The 16,615-nt window shown below is 40.5% G+C and overlaps 1 protein-coding gene across 1 annotated transcript in view; it reads left to right on the top strand.

The window, feature by feature from the left end:
- LOC138215910 (tetratricopeptide repeat protein 28-like) overlaps positions 1-16,615 on the top strand; it is a 166,368-nt gene that overhangs the window by 1,287 nt on the left and 148,466 nt on the right. Inside the window, exon 2 of the mRNA XM_069178404.1 lies at positions 2,074-2,373. Coding sequence (XP_069034505.1) covers positions 2,074-2,373 — 300 coding nt within the window. The remainder of the gene's footprint in view (positions 1-2,073; positions 2,374-16,615) is intronic.

Genomic DNA, 16,615 nt, shown 5'->3' with positions numbered 1-16,615 from the left:
CTTGATACCCAAAGTGATCGTGCTGCTTCTACTCCCGGGGCCTCTGGAAGTAATTACTAAGCCTGCCCTATCCTAGAAGTCAGCCGGAGGAGGTGTGGTGAGAAAGAGGTAGCCTATAGTGGAAGCTGGCCCAAAAAAAATGTGCAACCTGAGATGAATTTCATGATTCAGTAATACTCAGCAAACCGTCCCTGTTGAGCGGACACGACATCCACCTACTTAGTGCAATCAGAGGTTACTGGGTGGATACAGTTACTGTAAGACTTGAGAGTCAGGATAATTGTTCTTCCTGCTAGCTGCTTCAGGAGTGGTTGAAGCTGAATATGAATGGGAACCACAACAGTTTAAATCTCACAACACAGAAAGCATTGTAAAGCTGTGTGTTATCGTATTGATGAAGGAGATTTATCAGTGCAAAGACAATGACTTTGTTAGGTTGAGCTTTAGACTGTTGTTTTGTGTGTTTTTGTGTTTTACAGTTAACGTGTAAGTGATTATGAAGTGAATGGCTGTAAACAGTAAAAAAAAAAACACCTTTATTTTGAACTACAGTAACAGGAAGTGAAATATAAAGTCTGGCATGCTTTAGTTTAAAGCTGATGTATGAACAAAACTAGCAATCTGAGTTCTCGAATAAAAAAATGTCTTTATTCAAACAAAAGGTTTATCTGCAATGACTTGGATCATTTTTTTTTAAAACTATTATTTAATCTATGAACATGACAGAAAAAAAAAACCAGAAGGAGGAAATGTGCCTCATTAAATTCTTTAAGTTAACAATGGGATTTGTGGTGGTCCTCAAATGCTGTGTCTCAATGTGCCACTTAAAATTTTGATTTGAGAAAAAAATAAAGCTCAGTACAGTTACATGAGACCACATTTTTTTTTATTACAGTAGACAATAACATTAACTTGGAACAAGGTGGAACAAATAACACTAACACCATCGTGTGTTCAACAGCTGGGAATTAGAAAAAGTTCCCATTTGAAAACATCCCACTTCCAAACTGTGAGTCCACGAAAGGAAAACAAACAGGCGGCGTGGCTGCTCCCTGGAAACCTGCTTCATTTCTGCTGTCTGAATACAGAAAAGTAACAAACAACCTCGTCATCGTTTATATAAACCAACACAAGGAACAAACGGAGGTCGGGACGTCAATATTATTTACGCGCCACATTCCTAATGTACTGCCATTTTTTAACATTTAACACAGTTGGCAAACTAGCTATGATAGGCTAACCAAGTCTTGCTATTTCACCTTATTTTTGGAGCAAGTAGATTTTTTTTTTTTCCCCCACTACAAACGCTGTCATGTCAAGTGCATCAAAACTACTTCTCTGAGCTCTCAAAAACCTCCTACTCGGTTTGTGGGATATTCCCAGTCCGGCAGGCGTATTCTCCTAGTTGCTCGAGAATGCACATTTAGTTTAGTGTCTGAGATAGCCCGAGCTGGCCTGCACAATAGCAGGGAGAGAAAGCTGGTAAAGTCAAATGGAATCCAGACATTAGTGTTATTATTGATCTGGTGCTTCGCGCGCTATGACATGTTAAAATATCTGTTTTTAAAAGGGTTTATTGAGCCGTGGTATGTGCCTTTTTATTTCTCCTGCATGAGCAGATGAGTGAGTTTGACATACTCGCTTTGTCAGACACTCTTTCAAAAACACGCTGCTTAATATTTATTCATTCATTAACATTCCTTTACACTTCAGCTGCATCTTCTGAGTCTGACTGCTGTTCCCGTGCCAAAACACAGCAGATATTTTGGTATGTCATAGCAGCCAAAGCACAGGGTAACTGCAAATACTAAAAATGGCTGCATTCCATTTAAATGAGCTACTTCAAGGGTCCTCGTTGTGTTCATGTGTTCACTATGATGGCTTCCCAGGACACTTGATGGAACTGAGCCAGCATTAATGATTTTTTTTTTTTTTTTCCTCACCTGTGCTTTTCTACAATGACAGCTCAATGCTATGCGTGCTTTGCTTTGTGGACTTCCTGTTGGTTCAAGTGTTATGATGTGTTTCAGTCAGACTGATCATGTCTCCTGCACTCTCTGTCCACTCCTCCAGTTTTCAATCTTCGCCGCCCGGACGGCGGGCCGACCTGTCCGGTGTATTTCTGGAGACGACGGGGTCAGGTATGGTCTCAGCAAAGCGGAGTTCATGGAGAAAGTGCAGCAGAGCAACGAGGCGTGTCAGCGAGGTGACTTTCAGGCAGCCGTTTATTTGTACAGCGACGCGTTGCAAGCCGACCCGCAGAACTGCATCCTGTATAGTAACCGCTCAGCAGCTTTTCTCAAACTGGGCCAACACCAAGCAGCTCTGGATGATTCTGAAAAAGCTTGTGAACTTAATCCCAAGTGGCCAAAGGTAAGTGTGCCTCAACAGTTTAAACTGTGAATTCACCCAAATTATACATTCTATGCTGCAACAGCAGAAATCCATGAAAAAGAAGGGACAAGTCTTGAGTTTTTCAAGCTGTTTCCCATTTTATTTTTTTAACATATGAATTATTGACTATTGAACAAACTGAGTGTCATTGCCAAGAATTCTAAATCTCAATGTTTGGGCTTTGATGCCCATGTCCTTGCCAATTTTAACTGTATCAGCACTTGGCTGCACAGGAACAGGCTGGCTTAAAAATGTGTGAAATGTCATGTGTGTTTACAAAAAAAGATATATTTCTATAAGAGTTTTAGTGTAGTAGATAATAATAGTACAACTGGTAAGGTAATCTAGCACCTTAGTTTTATTATTGTTGTTGTACTGGAAATTATTTTGTGCAGTTCCTTTTTAATTTCACTAAAATGAGATGCTTTAGCTTCAGTTCAAAGTGTTTCAAATTCCAATCACATTTTCGCTCCTCAGTTTCATTCTTGTGGCTCCCGCTAATCAATACAAACTTTTCTGGGGTCTTGTCTCTGATCTTGTCCAGGCCACGCGGACTACCCTGTGATAGATTTCACATTACTCAGCCACTGAGATCAGTAGGAGACCAATTCCTCTCAGTGATAGAAATGCATCGATTTCATGATTTAGCATGGAGAGATACTTTTGTCTTTCGAGAGAGAGATTGATGATAATGTGGTAGAGTGGTATTGATGATAATTTGTCGCTACCAATGATGCATCAGCGGCCACCTCTTCTTTGATCTGAGGTCGTGTATCTTCGTATGCCGAGGTAGATTTCCTCTTCTGTAAAAATGTACCTTTGCAGAGATCTGACATCCATCCTTCATATTTCTGTTCTTATAAATATACAGTTGTGGTCCAACAGTACAATGTTTTTGTGTCAACAACAATAGCCTTTACAGTATGTTGTACTTTCGCGATCGAGTGCCTGAGCATCTAACACAGAGTACATCTCCGTCATTTGGGAGAGATTTCATAACCCTCTGAGGCCAGTGTGGCCAAACTATAATTGAAAATCACTGCCAAAATCATTCTCCTCTCTTTATATGCTATCCAAGTACAATGGACTCTTTGTTGGCTGACTGGGGGATGGTTGGCTTAATCTAAGCTGTGTAGCTCATATTATTCCTGGATTTACTACCTGACAGCTTTGACTCTGATCCTCAAGTTTCCGTTATCAGTCTCGATGTCGATGTATAGCTTGACCTGTCTGTTTTACTTTGTAACATAAGAGAAAGGGTTTAATACATTTGTGGGATTGGCAGTTATGCAGATGGTTGTATGCTTAGGTTTATTGAATCACCACTAGGGGTCAGTCTTATCAAACTAAGGTTTTTCATGCATTAAGTAAAAAAAAGAAAAAGGCACTCAACCAATTTGAGTTCCAAGATGCTTTTTTATTTTTTATTTTCGCCATTTAGTGGGGGCAAGAAAAGCTAAATGTTCATTATGACTGGCTTTCGGAAAGCCAGAAATGTGATTAAACATGTGTAATCATTTTGTGAAAGGAGGGTTTTCTACTTGACAAATAGACAGTTTAAGACCAAGGTCACAACAAATCTGTCTTCTTAGTTTTTGCTCTGATATTTAAAAAAAAAAAAAAATCCCATTTAGCTCTAACTGCACTCTGGTCTTCTAATCAAAGTTTGGCAATTTTATGTTTTCCTATCCACCGTGTATAGTGGATATGAATGAAGGGTATATATTACGACTCCTGTATTCAGCCAGTGCCGCCTCAAAGAATCGATTGGTGATGGTGGTCTTGACACTTATGGCACTGGCCTCGGGGAAAGAAAGGCTCGGTGCTGCACAGTCCATCTGCTATGCCTGGATGTTTGATGAAGGAACAGGGATTAAATCACAGGAGTGTACTGGCATTCAGAATCCTGTGTGAGTACATGATATCATCAATCATACCTCCCTATGACTGCACTTCTGGGTTGGCCCATCAAACAGTGACAGGCACGGTTTTGCTGCCCCAAGCACCAGCGAGCAGCCCACCCTCCTGAAGCCCACAGCCAGCCTGTGAAGGAACTTCCTGTCTAATCTGTCAGCTTTCCCCTGCTGTAAGTGCCAGAAAACACATTCTGAACGAAGAAAGAAAATGTCTGGTTTAATGACCCAAGACAGCTTTAGGCCCTTTGTACCTCTCCCTCTTACTGAATATAAAAAGCTTAAATGAGAACAAAATAGGGTGCCATTTCAAAGACAAGGGGCGCACCCTTTGTGTCTCTGGGAGTCAGTGTGGGAGGGAAATCGGGAGGAAATGCAGAGTGTATAATCGAGCTTTTCCTGTCCATTTTTAATTTAGAAGGAACAATACTGTTGCAAACTCCTAAACTTGGATTTAAGTTACATTTTCTGATGGACAGGTGCGTGGCATTTATGTCGGATGGAAAAAAAATTCAGCATCTATTTGCATTTCTGTGATTCTTTATCGTGCCACGAGTGCCTTTTAGGCTTATATGAGTGACTGAGAGGACACTACTCTTTCTCGATGGATTCTAATCTATTCTGCTCCTCCAGCTGGTCCCTCCCTCTCAACACTGCTTCTGCAGTGACATGTAAAACAAACAGCCCTTTCTGCTATCACTCCCATTCTCCTGCTTGAGCGCTGACAGGAGACTTCCCAGGGAACCACAAGACAACTGGCACTGCAGTGTCAGGGGAAACATCTCTATCATTTGCATATCTTCTGATTATAGGTTATGATGGTGCTTATCACGGGGTATTCAGTCTCCTCAAATGTTTATTGCCAAAGGTGCAGATGAAACCCACTTCTAATGGTGGTTAAAAAGCATCGCGCCTTATTTTTCAGATGAGGCTCAAACACATATTTTAGTGGATGCTGTTACTTGGATTCATTTTTCTTTTTCAACCGACATAAAATGTCAGTGTACATCCCAGCGGAGGTGCCTTGGATTGAACTGAGACAATAAGTGTTTGCATTGGAAAAGGTCATGGTGTGTGGAGTGCTGAAAGAGGACTTTAATTACAGCTGCACCATATCCAGTAATTGTGTAAGTGGATGCTGACATCCTGATGGAGCATAAAGCTTCTGTTTCCTGCAGTGCCGGGTGATGACACTGGCTTTTTTTGTGAATGTACGAGGAATAGGAAGAAAACAATTGTGTGTGTGTGTGTGTGAGTGAGTGATTTTGAAGACCTCATCTTTTGCCACTCTGAGCGGCGCTCTGCTTTTCATGTGGATGAAAACCACTGGGGTGTAATGCTTCCCTGTTGGTATGACAGTCCGTTAAACCAGCTCTCATCTGATCTCAGTGTGTGTAAAGAATAAAGAACCTGGCTTTTGATCTCACGTGGAGAGTTGTTACAGCTCGTGTACCTTTCTTCTTCTTGCTTTCATTCACACCATCTGAAATATTTATCGCATAACATCTCGGTGACCTGTCCTATTATTTTGATACATGCTGAATAATAAACTGAAAACTTCACCGTGAGGCTGCAGTCTGTCAGCTAAACTCCTGTGAAATAATATTTGTGTTTGTAGAGCAGAGAGCGTGCGCTACATGGGCTGTTTTTTTTTTTTTTTTTTAACGCAGAAAGATACTGTTGCACTGTGAGATAATACAGACATTTTTGTGGATTCAGTGGGGAAAATGTATTTGTTTACATTTTTTACTCTAAAATTGTCAATCAAAAGTCAACCATACTTCTTTTTAGCTACATTACAAATTACAGGCAGCACATCTTGCCAAATACATTTTGATCGTTTAACCCATCTACCCCTCTACCCGCCCCTCTTCCCTCCATCACCCAACAGGATACTCATTCCTACACAGATTCAGCATCCTTATTTATTTAGTTGGAGGTTCTTTTAAGAATCAACATTAGTAGTTCAATGTGATGTGTTTTTCTTCCTGTTAGATATTCTCTCTGACAAAATTCTAAAATGCATATACTTAAGATTTTGTTTTTTTGAAGAACCCATAACATTAACCCAACTTTCTTCTTTGTCTTATCCGAATTCCGATATATCCCCATCCCAGGCCTTCATTCACAATTGAGGCATATATTTCAGGGAGATTGGTTCATCATAGATAAATTACACCATAAAGTATGTTCTGGACCACTTTGTACCCAACATAAAATACGATGGTCTTTTAAATCCGACCCTCAGGGAACCTCGTAGCCTTTAAAGGCCGACCTCTGAAATAAGTTTTAAGAGGTTTTTTTTTTAATCAATTTTATATTTATTTCTTGAAAGTTAAGGATAGTGTTTACCTCATTAATATCTTGAAGAGTTGTAATGCCCTCATCCTCAGACCAGTTTAAAAAAAAAAAAGATTCTGTATTTGAGTTCATATGCCCTGAACCTCAACCTAAAATGTGTACAATTGTAGTAAAATGACACAGTTTTGAATCATTTAACATTCTAGTGATTTTGCACAGTCGTGTATTCAGTTTCGTTCTGTATTTACTCACCACCTAACAATTTAAATAGAAAAATTAAATATGAATAGATGTTGAATAAAAAATAAATGCTGAATTCCGAAGTGAACTATGGGGCAACGCTATGTACTCATGAATATGTATAATATTCCTTGTTGCGTATTTATGATCTGCATGATCTGGTTTGATATGAAAGAACGGAAAGCAAGATGACATCAACCTGCATACCTGCGCACAGATATGAATAAATAATTATAAAATCTGAATGCCTCTAGTTAGACATGACGATACCAATAGACAGCAGAGACTCATTATAATATTTTGCAGAGAAGGTTTCTCCACGAGTTGCCTTCCCTTATCAGATGTGTTGCGTCTCGGCATTTTGTTCAGATTACTGGGTTGTATAAAGCGAGAACTGGGGCGCAGCTCACCTACAACTCCATATCTGTCATAAGTTCACTGAAAAGACACTGAAAAGTCGCATTTCATTACCCTAATTGTCAGAAGTCATTACTGATAATTTTCTGAAGTTTTTAAAAGAGCTGACATATTTAAAATTCAGTGTAGAGGCTGATGATGGAAAAGTTCAGATATTTGTTCAAAGATTAGAATTTTAAGAAATAAAAAACCCAAAATGTGCCGGATAAAGGAAAAATTGCTAAACTTGTTGGACGATTTGTGTCTTAAAGAAATAATGTACGTTATCAAAATTACTTTCAAATCTTTGACTGCATATTTGATCTAGTATAGAATCCTAGCTCGATCCTCCCCTGTTGTACATGATAATACAACTGTATGTTCAGTGGATTGAATCTTTGATTTGTTTAAAATGTCTGAAAAGCACCACAGTGCGCACGAAGAAAAAATACAACTATGATCTGCACGGAGAGATAAACCCTTCTGCCAAAAAAATGGTTCATGTCTTTAGTTTTCGTTATCGCTCATCTTAGTGTTTGTTGATCGTGGGTTTTATGGACGGCACAGCAATGTCTTGATGTTAGAGGTATTGAAAATATACACTTATTACATTACATACAGTATAAATTCCCTGCTGCCTCCCCTCATGAAGATATGTGCACTGGGTTTAAAAAAAAAAAAAAAAATACAAATAAAATCTTCCTGTCAGCCTCCCCTCTCCCACTGCTGCCCGGCTGTTTTCCACCATAGCTCCAGCATTCACCACGGAGAGAGTAGAGTCATGAACCACTAATGAGAGGGTTCCGTTTTGCGTCTACCCAGCCGAGGCTTGACCTAATGAACAAATCAAATGAATGGCGTGTAATTATAGGCCAGCGAGACCGGCACGGACAGAGGGTTGGCGCTAGTGGGTACAAACCTGAAATTATTTGTCTGGAAAATCTGTGAAATGAGCGGGAGCAGTTAAATTTGACTTTTTTCTTCCGAAGGCCGCTGATGGAGGGGAAAGTGACCACACACACACATACACACACACACACACTGCTGTTATGATTTCAACAGCACTTCCTCGGCAGCTCTGTCGTTCTTTACGCAGATGAGATGGAACTAATCCTGAGCTGCAGTTGTCTGTTTGGTAAGCTGCTGCTCTCTCTTTCTCGGTATCCACTACAGTGTTTCTTCTTTGTTGGAGATTGAGGCCTCTCTCATGAATTACTCCACTTGATTAATGTTTTGCATCCCACGAGCTGAAGAAAATAAATGTTGTTGCATAAAACTGAAGACTACATTCTTTTACAGCGTGTTGTTTTTGTATGGGTTACACAGCTGTGGCAGAACACGTAAATTATATCTGTACTATGACTGATTTAATATATATATCCTGAATTGTACTGCTATTTATGGTCTACTAACTCAATAGACTGTTGATGTGTTCAGTATTTTTTTGGAAGGACGATTCTAAATCCTGCTTAACCGGGTTGCTGCGATGGTGGCCAAGTGGTTTTCCCCTCTGCCACCCAGGCGCCCAACCAAATTGTAGCGTTTAGTAAAATCTAATCTGCTTTCGAGAAACACCAGGCGCACACACATGAAAAAAAGAAGAAAACGAGCCTGTCCTCGTTGTGCAGTATGTCTTCGGTGCTTTGCTGGATTCTGCAAAGTTCATAAAGAACACGCTTTCAGTTTTCAGTGTAGTGTTTCAGGATGATGTAATTTGGTTGGATGTGTGGGTGATGACCTCCCTCTCACCCCACAGCTGTCTGTCTCTAGTCTGTCCAGGGGGCATGGATGAGTCAGAGCCTGGGAGCTGATGTCACCCTCATAATAATCTGTCACGCCTATCAACACACCATCAACAGCTACTAGCCACCACACAGATATATGATTCTGGACAAGCTTCTCCCCCCAAAATATTGGACACAAACTCACTGTGTGTTTTTTCTGGCTAATTTGGTCACTGCTGAACTTTTAGTGTGTTAGTTTTGTACAAATCCTTCTTCTTTTTTTTTTTTGTTAAACCATTTTGCAGATAAGCTATGGAGTAAATTAAATGCAGCGGTCTCTTTGTCCCAAAAGAAATAAAGCGTGTCAAAGCCAAGGTAAGCACGTCAAACAAGATACTTTCAATCATGTGAAAGACTGTCGGCACCCTCGGAATGCTTTTTCCCTCCAAATTCACAAATTGATTAGCGGCTTAATAGGTTTTTTGCTTGCTATTACATGGGAAGAAATGTCAAAAGACCCAGGGAAAGCAACCTCATTGCCATGCTCGTGGCATAACAGTCGGCCGCTGATAGTGGATCAGCTTTACAAGCCTAAGGAAATGAGGAAAACAATTGCACCCTGCTCCTAGCACATAACCCCTTGGGTTATACCGGCACTATTTTTTTTTTCTTACAGGGGTTCAGATTGCTGTCAGCCTCATATTGTGCCGGCCCCTCCCACCTGGGAGCTTGGCAATGCTCGGGCCTCGAGACCTGGATGTCTCCAGAATTAGCACAGCCTGACTCTGCTGCAGGGAGGAAGCATTCCCATTGGGGAAATGGGGTAGAGTGGAGAGCAACCTGCAAGAAGCCCATTAGTATATGCTGCATAAGCATGGGAAGATGAATAGCAGAGCTGAGAGCTTTTTTATTTTGTGAGCCGCTTCCTGATCCTGTCGTCTTCACCTCTGAACTTTGGGTGACTAGTATGCTCATTTTTCTCTCATGTCAGTGCCAGCAGCTGCGTCACGCTGCAGCTTAGAATAGAGAAACTTCATTCTGCTGATGCATAATATCACCGATGCATTGTTATATCTTTCACCTCTTTAAAGAGGTGCAAGGTTTGGTCTGTGCTTACGTCTCAGTGGAAAGTGTTCCTCTGTTAGCTTGTGGTGTGTTTCATGCCACACCTATTCATGATGTAACCTCCTTCCGTGAATGAGTCATGCTCCCAGAGAAATAAATCGGTCGGGGGAAAGGTGCCACTAATTTTGTTTTCAGGTGGTCGACTAGACTAGATGTATAGCAGCAGTGAAAAACAGCACCAAATGAGCTCGTACTTGAACTGAATGTAAAATGTGTAAATTTAGGTGTCAAACCTTTTCTGAGAAACGTTCTGTTTTGCCTCCTATTCTCAGTATGTTTTTCATACCTTGCAGCTTTACCGTCTTCCAATCAGCTCTGTTTCTTATTTAGCTAAAACAAAAAAAATTAATTGAAAATGTTATAATTTATTATAAGGAATAACAGGATTACTTGCATGACCTGATAATAATTGATATTATGATAATTATATCAATATAATTAACTGATATAATTTAAGGAATGCTCCACTGAAAACGTATCTCCCTCTCACCCCGGCAAAATACAGATGTACATAGTTCACTGTGTTCTGACTAATGGAGAACTGGAGCTGGTGAAGTTCTTCCACGACAGAAAGGCAACAGTAAATGATGTCCATGACTGTTTCTCTGCAGCACCATTATTGGCCAAAACTGCACAGAATCGTTTTAAATAAAGTGAGTGAAAAGGATGCCTTTCCTCATTATTGCAAATAGAAACAAGCCACATTACTTTGCAGATCACCACTGTAAAATATCAGTGTACATTATTAGAACAATAATATGTCTCTTAAAGTCTGTCACTGTTTAGTTCAGAAGCAATCACTTAAAGTATCAGCAGAAAACAAAGTCCTATTTGTCAGTGTTGCTCATGTGGAACCAGGACATGACATTTAATCAGGCTTTAGTTTAAGTATGACTTAATTTTGTCCATTAAATGATTGCTGCGTGGTCACAATTTTTCTGCAATTACTGACTCAACTGGCATGATGTATATGATTAATGATAGATGATTTCTAATAAATAATGGAGGTTTGGAAGGCAGTCTGGAACAAAGAGTGCAGCATGCACAATATTATGTTAGCTTGCCTCTGAGATAATCTCAGATTCTAGCCATGAGACGGTAAGCAGGAGCATTTAATATTCAAATCCTGCCTAGTAAAAGATGAATCTTCTTTTTCGCTCTAAATGTCTCGGTGTGTAATGGCCTTTGGCCTAATTCATTCATCTAAAGTGTTCCTTTTAGATCTCAGGGCTCGCTTATAGGCAGTTAAATTACTCATTTGTGCCAGGTTATTGCAATTAGCTGTTTGAGTGCTTGCACTGTCGCGTCTTACCTAGATATTTCCCTCTAATTCTTTCTCCCCATAATGAGTTTGACAGGGAAACAACAACAACAGCAGCAGCAGCAGAATAGAAATGCCTGGGGAGATGTATTAGCTTAAAAACCGTGGAATGCAGGTGGTGAATTTATGTGTGCAAAGCTGACAAAGGACTTCTGTGGTTATGGATACAATCTCAGTATTTGACCAGAGGCTGAGTTGTTCCAGTCAGGCATAAAAAAAAAAAAAAACACAAACACACACGCATGTTGTCAAACGGAACTCAAGTGTGTGGCTGTTTTAATGACCTGGACAATTAAATATGCGCTCTCGGTAGCCAGAAAAACATCAGTCACTGTGCAGAAGCACATTGGAGCATCCTTGGCTCTGATATTAACTGGCATATGTTGTGGCAGAGAAACCTGTAGCTTCCCCTGTTCAGGCAGTCAGTGCTTAATCTGACTGTGCAGACATTAGTGCTTTGCTCCTCTCTTACTGGATTTTTATTTTTATTTTTGACCTGAATTCACCTCCAACTTGTTCATTGAGCTTAATATTAGAGGATTGTGGTGGTTGGGTCAGTCACATTATTTTACCTGAGTGTTTCTCAGTCCATCCTTACATGATTCTGGTACCTTGTCAAGGACATATCATGCGGAAAATAAGATCATCTTGAGAAAATAATGTCCATGAATGGATACATTTGATGCAGTAGAGTGCTACATGATGCTGTGACACCCAAATAACAGCTGCTTCATTTACATGAAATATTCGGATTGATATCAGTTTAAAGGCCCAAAAAGAGTAAAAATCCTCCATATAAACACCTCAATAAGAATAAACTGATAGAAATTTTCATCTATTACAGCAGGGTGGTTTATGATCTTTTCCTATTGCTATGAAACATTTACTTTTACTGTTGACGCAAGAAAATTGATTACTTTCTGGCTGCATTCTCTTGCAGATGTTTCTCCCTCCATTTTATAAAATAGCAGCTTCAAAGTGGAACAGCGCCAGTGCTGAGTTAGTTTTTGATGCAAACTCTTAAAGAACTAAACATTATTGGACACCTAGACACATCGCATTCTCCCTTTCATTCAGTCGTTCCAGTAGGAGTAAACATGCATTGTTCTCACAGTATTGCTTGAATAAGAGCTGCGCGATAACAGCACAACTGCACTGAACAGACAACAGATTGACATCTTCAGGTAGATGATCAAACATGTGATGTATTCATCAGTTTTGTGCATGTCACTACTGTTCTGAATAAATGCTTTGGTCCTTGTTAACACCAGAACGTATCGGATCCTATCCATGTAACCGTTTACCTGAAACCTTCAATAGAAATTAATTTAATCAGAACAGCTAATGCAAAGAACCAGAGCTAATGTTTCAGTGCCTTCAGAACCATTATTACACTTCCTACTGTATGTGTAACAAACCCCTGTAGTTGACACCCTGAGTCCGTCACGGTGACACTGTTCCAGGGGGGCTCACGCAGGCCAGACAATCTCACTGCTGTTTCCAGCCCCCAGTGCAACTTTCAGTGTCCAGACTGCTCATCTGCCTGAATACTAAGAGTGCAACGCATTGTTGGCTGGCTTGCTCTTCCCCTCTCAAATGTTATCATGTTGACAATACTTGTGGGTTTTAACCATATGACGTCTGCCACATTTATTTTCCAGGAGTCTCTTCCCACAAAGAAAATGTTTTCCAATATCTTGTTTTCTTCTGCTTTCATTGTGCATCTTTACATTGCTGCTTTTGAGAAGAGTACCAAAATTGATCGTCGCAGTGCTCAAATCCTGCCCTCATGAAATCCACAATCACGCCGTTTTCAAAGTCTGTTAGATCTTGATTGAATCCCATTTTTCTTAACCCATTCAAATGCAAAGCAAGTGTGGAATTGGAGTTGCTGTTGTATGCACCTGTTTATGTAGTGATACATATGCAAATGGAAGTAGCACTTATGCAGCAGGAGCAGGTTTTTTCTGATCACTTGAGCGTACCTCTACAGTATGTATTTGTACAAGACCAAGTCTGTCTCGGAAGGAAACCAAAACAAATTAGGATTCTATAAATTAAATAATACACGTGACACAGTCTTGATTAGTCAATTAATCTACTAGTCAGCTATTTTCATAATTTGTTAATCATTTTTCATCAAAAAACAACAAAAACCCGTCTCATTCCAGTGTCTAAAATGTGAAAATATGATGCATTTAATTTCTTCTTTTCTTATTTAACAAAGCAAATTCAGCAAATCCAGACGCTAGCTTGTCTCGTCAATGCGAATTACATCAGGAAGGCAGTAAAAACCATTGAAAAGAGCTCACATTTTATCTACTGTTGTGTATCGGATGGTTAGACCACTGAGACTCAGCAGTTCTTCAACCATATAATGTCCAAGCCTTATAACAAACAATTGGCCAGTAACCATGGGCAACCAAATTAAGACTGCTATCAGCCATTTTATTTGGTCTGGTAGAAGCTGTTGGCAACCAGTTTTTTGTGTGGAAAGATCACCAGTCCCAGTTGTTAGTGTATTAAGCTAAAAAGTAAAATGAAAAAAAAAGTCAATAACTCCCTAAACCTTAATGACAAAATCCATATCCTCATTAAACAGGAGAGGGCAGCTCAGAGGTATTTTTTTTTATCATCCACGATGTTCATCCTCGTCTTTCATTGCACATTCAGATCAAAAGTGTATGCGTGTGGAGACATGAACAAAAAGAGAACCATTAAAAAAACAGTAGTTTGTTTTAGACACTTCGTTCAGTAGTCTATGAGTATGAGAGAGAAAAATGCAGTACCACCTGTCAAAATGTAACGGATGGTGACCTTTGACCTTTGACCACCCCTTGTTAATCCCACCCCTTGGTGGCCCTGCGCCGGCCAATGAGAGCAAAGAGGTGGAGTTTAAAGCAAATGGATGATGACCTTTGACCTTAACCTCCTCCCCGCCCCTTGCTAGCCTCATCATTTGCTAATCCCACCCCTTTGCTAACCCCACACCTAATCCCGCCACGACCAATGAGAGTAAAGAGGTGGAGTTTAAAGCGAACCAATGAGAGTGAAGTGGGTGTGAACAATGAGGTCCAATCAGGTGCCGTTGGGTCGGGCTTGTGAGCACAGGGAAGGCATAGAGACATAGAGTTAATCTCTTGCACTAATTGATATATTGTTCATCTGTTGTAATCGTTGATTTGAGTAGTCACAGTACATCGGAGTGTATTCAATCTGATACAGCCGACACTGTCAATTATCTATCATTGATTTATTAGTAACCACCGTCGTCAATTTAGATCACGAGTTTAGAACGCCGACTTCCGCCTCCGAAGCTCACACGCACATCCAAAACCACCTCTGCACCCGCCTCAGACCACCAACACGATTTCCACCTCGGACCGCCTCTAACATCACCCATGGAGAACAACGGAGAGGAAAGGTACAACTAATGTGGTGACCAAGGCACTCTTATATTAAGTTTCACTTTCATTATTAAGCACTCAAACACGTTACCTGTTCACTAAGCACTTACAACACAACATAACTCTGTCAGTTGTTCGCTAAGCACTTAAGCACACACACAGCACTGACCCCCCCCCCCCCCCACCTCCCCTCCCCTCCAGCACCCTCTCTTACCCCCTCTTTACTGCACAGGACCCACAGCTAACATGGCAACTTCCAAACCACCAAAAGAAAACACATCTGAGCTGCAGCATTTGGAGCAAATGACAAACTGAAAGGAAAAAAAACACGGGCCAGATCCAAGACCACAGAAAAATGCACCACTAAACCTGGAAACACCGGATCCCCCTGCACCCCCACAGCTCAACCCACCCACACCCGAACATACAGTGAAATTGTCTAAACACCCCAGAGCTGACCAACAAACAGCACCTGCACCGGATCTAAATTTTATTCCATCTACTTCTGTTGACCCCCCCCCCCCCCCGACCACTGACAAAATTGACAACCTGTTCATCAAAAACATTTTTGAACAAATCAACCACCTCCTCATTGAACTCAGCAAATACACTCACACCCGTTGTTATAGAAAACTTCAAAACCTCCAACAACCACTTTTCATTCAACCAATCCATCTTCCAAGAAATTCAAAAGGATAAGCCACAAGCTCAATTCCATAAACTGGGCCACATGAGAAACGTTAAACATTTGTCACAATGCTGTCTCACTCCTGGGAAGATTGGTAGCGCAGTGGTTAGCACTGCTGCCTCTCAGCCAGAAGTTTTGGGGTTTGATTCCCCCTTCTGTAATGACTTTTTTTTAATAATCATACTATCGCATGTCATCCAAATTATGAAAAAAAAGTCATGCTACAGCAAAAAGTGACCTAAAAGTCATTTTTGGGTCACTTTTTGGACGTGCTATAGTACGTCTTTTATATCATATTTTGGACGACATAACTTTGGATATTTTGGATGACTTTTCATGACTTTTCGGAGTATGACCTTTTTCTGAACTGACATGCATGCCTCAAGTTACTTCTCACTGTGAGGTATTTGCTCTAACACCACTGTGACATACTATATCATGTTGTCCGGAATATGAAAAACAAAAGTCACTTTTGGACTTTTTTTGTTTGTTTTGTTTTGTAGTTTACCTTTGGTTTGGTATTAGTATGACTGCACGTACAAACCTGAACCTGTGTGGTTTACCCTTAGAGGGACTCGCCTTGGGAGGTCTCACCCTCCGTGAACCCGTTGGCTTACTCTTAGAGGGATTTGCTCGTGTGACTTATTAAGGGGACTTGCCCTCAGTAAACCATGAACCTTGTATATTTGTGGACGGTGGAGTTACAGGTTGCAGTGAGCCAAATATTTGTCACAATGCTGTCTAACTCCTGGGTAACATTGGTGGTGCAGTTGTTGGCACTGCAGCCTCACAGCCAGAAGGTTTGGGGTTTGAGACCCCCCTTTGTCATGACTTAAAAAAATTATAAGTAATTTTTGACTTTGAAAATGCCAGTCATTTTTTGAACAACATGCTATAGTATGACATTTTGGTCACTTTCTGGCTGCCACGCCACAGGCTCACCGATCGACAAAAACAAATTCTTATGACACACCGGGAGTGACGGGTGTACCAACTGTCATGAGTTTTTGAATATGATAAAGCCTCCAAAAATGCAGTTGTTTACGGAGAATCATAATAATCGCTTGGATAACAATAAGGCTTTCGCACCATCGGTGTTTGGGCCC

Source organism: Embiotoca jacksoni, unplaced genomic scaffold (assembly GCF_022577435.1).
Source record: "Embiotoca jacksoni isolate LCO1_2020_lvr unplaced genomic scaffold, fEmbJac1.0.p SCAF_8, whole genome shotgun sequence".
Classification (NCBI taxonomy): Eukaryota; Metazoa; Chordata; class Actinopteri; family Embiotocidae; genus Embiotoca; species Embiotoca jacksoni.
The sequence above is the reverse complement of the archived record's forward strand: the minus strand, read 5'-3'. Positions and strand labels throughout refer to the sequence as shown.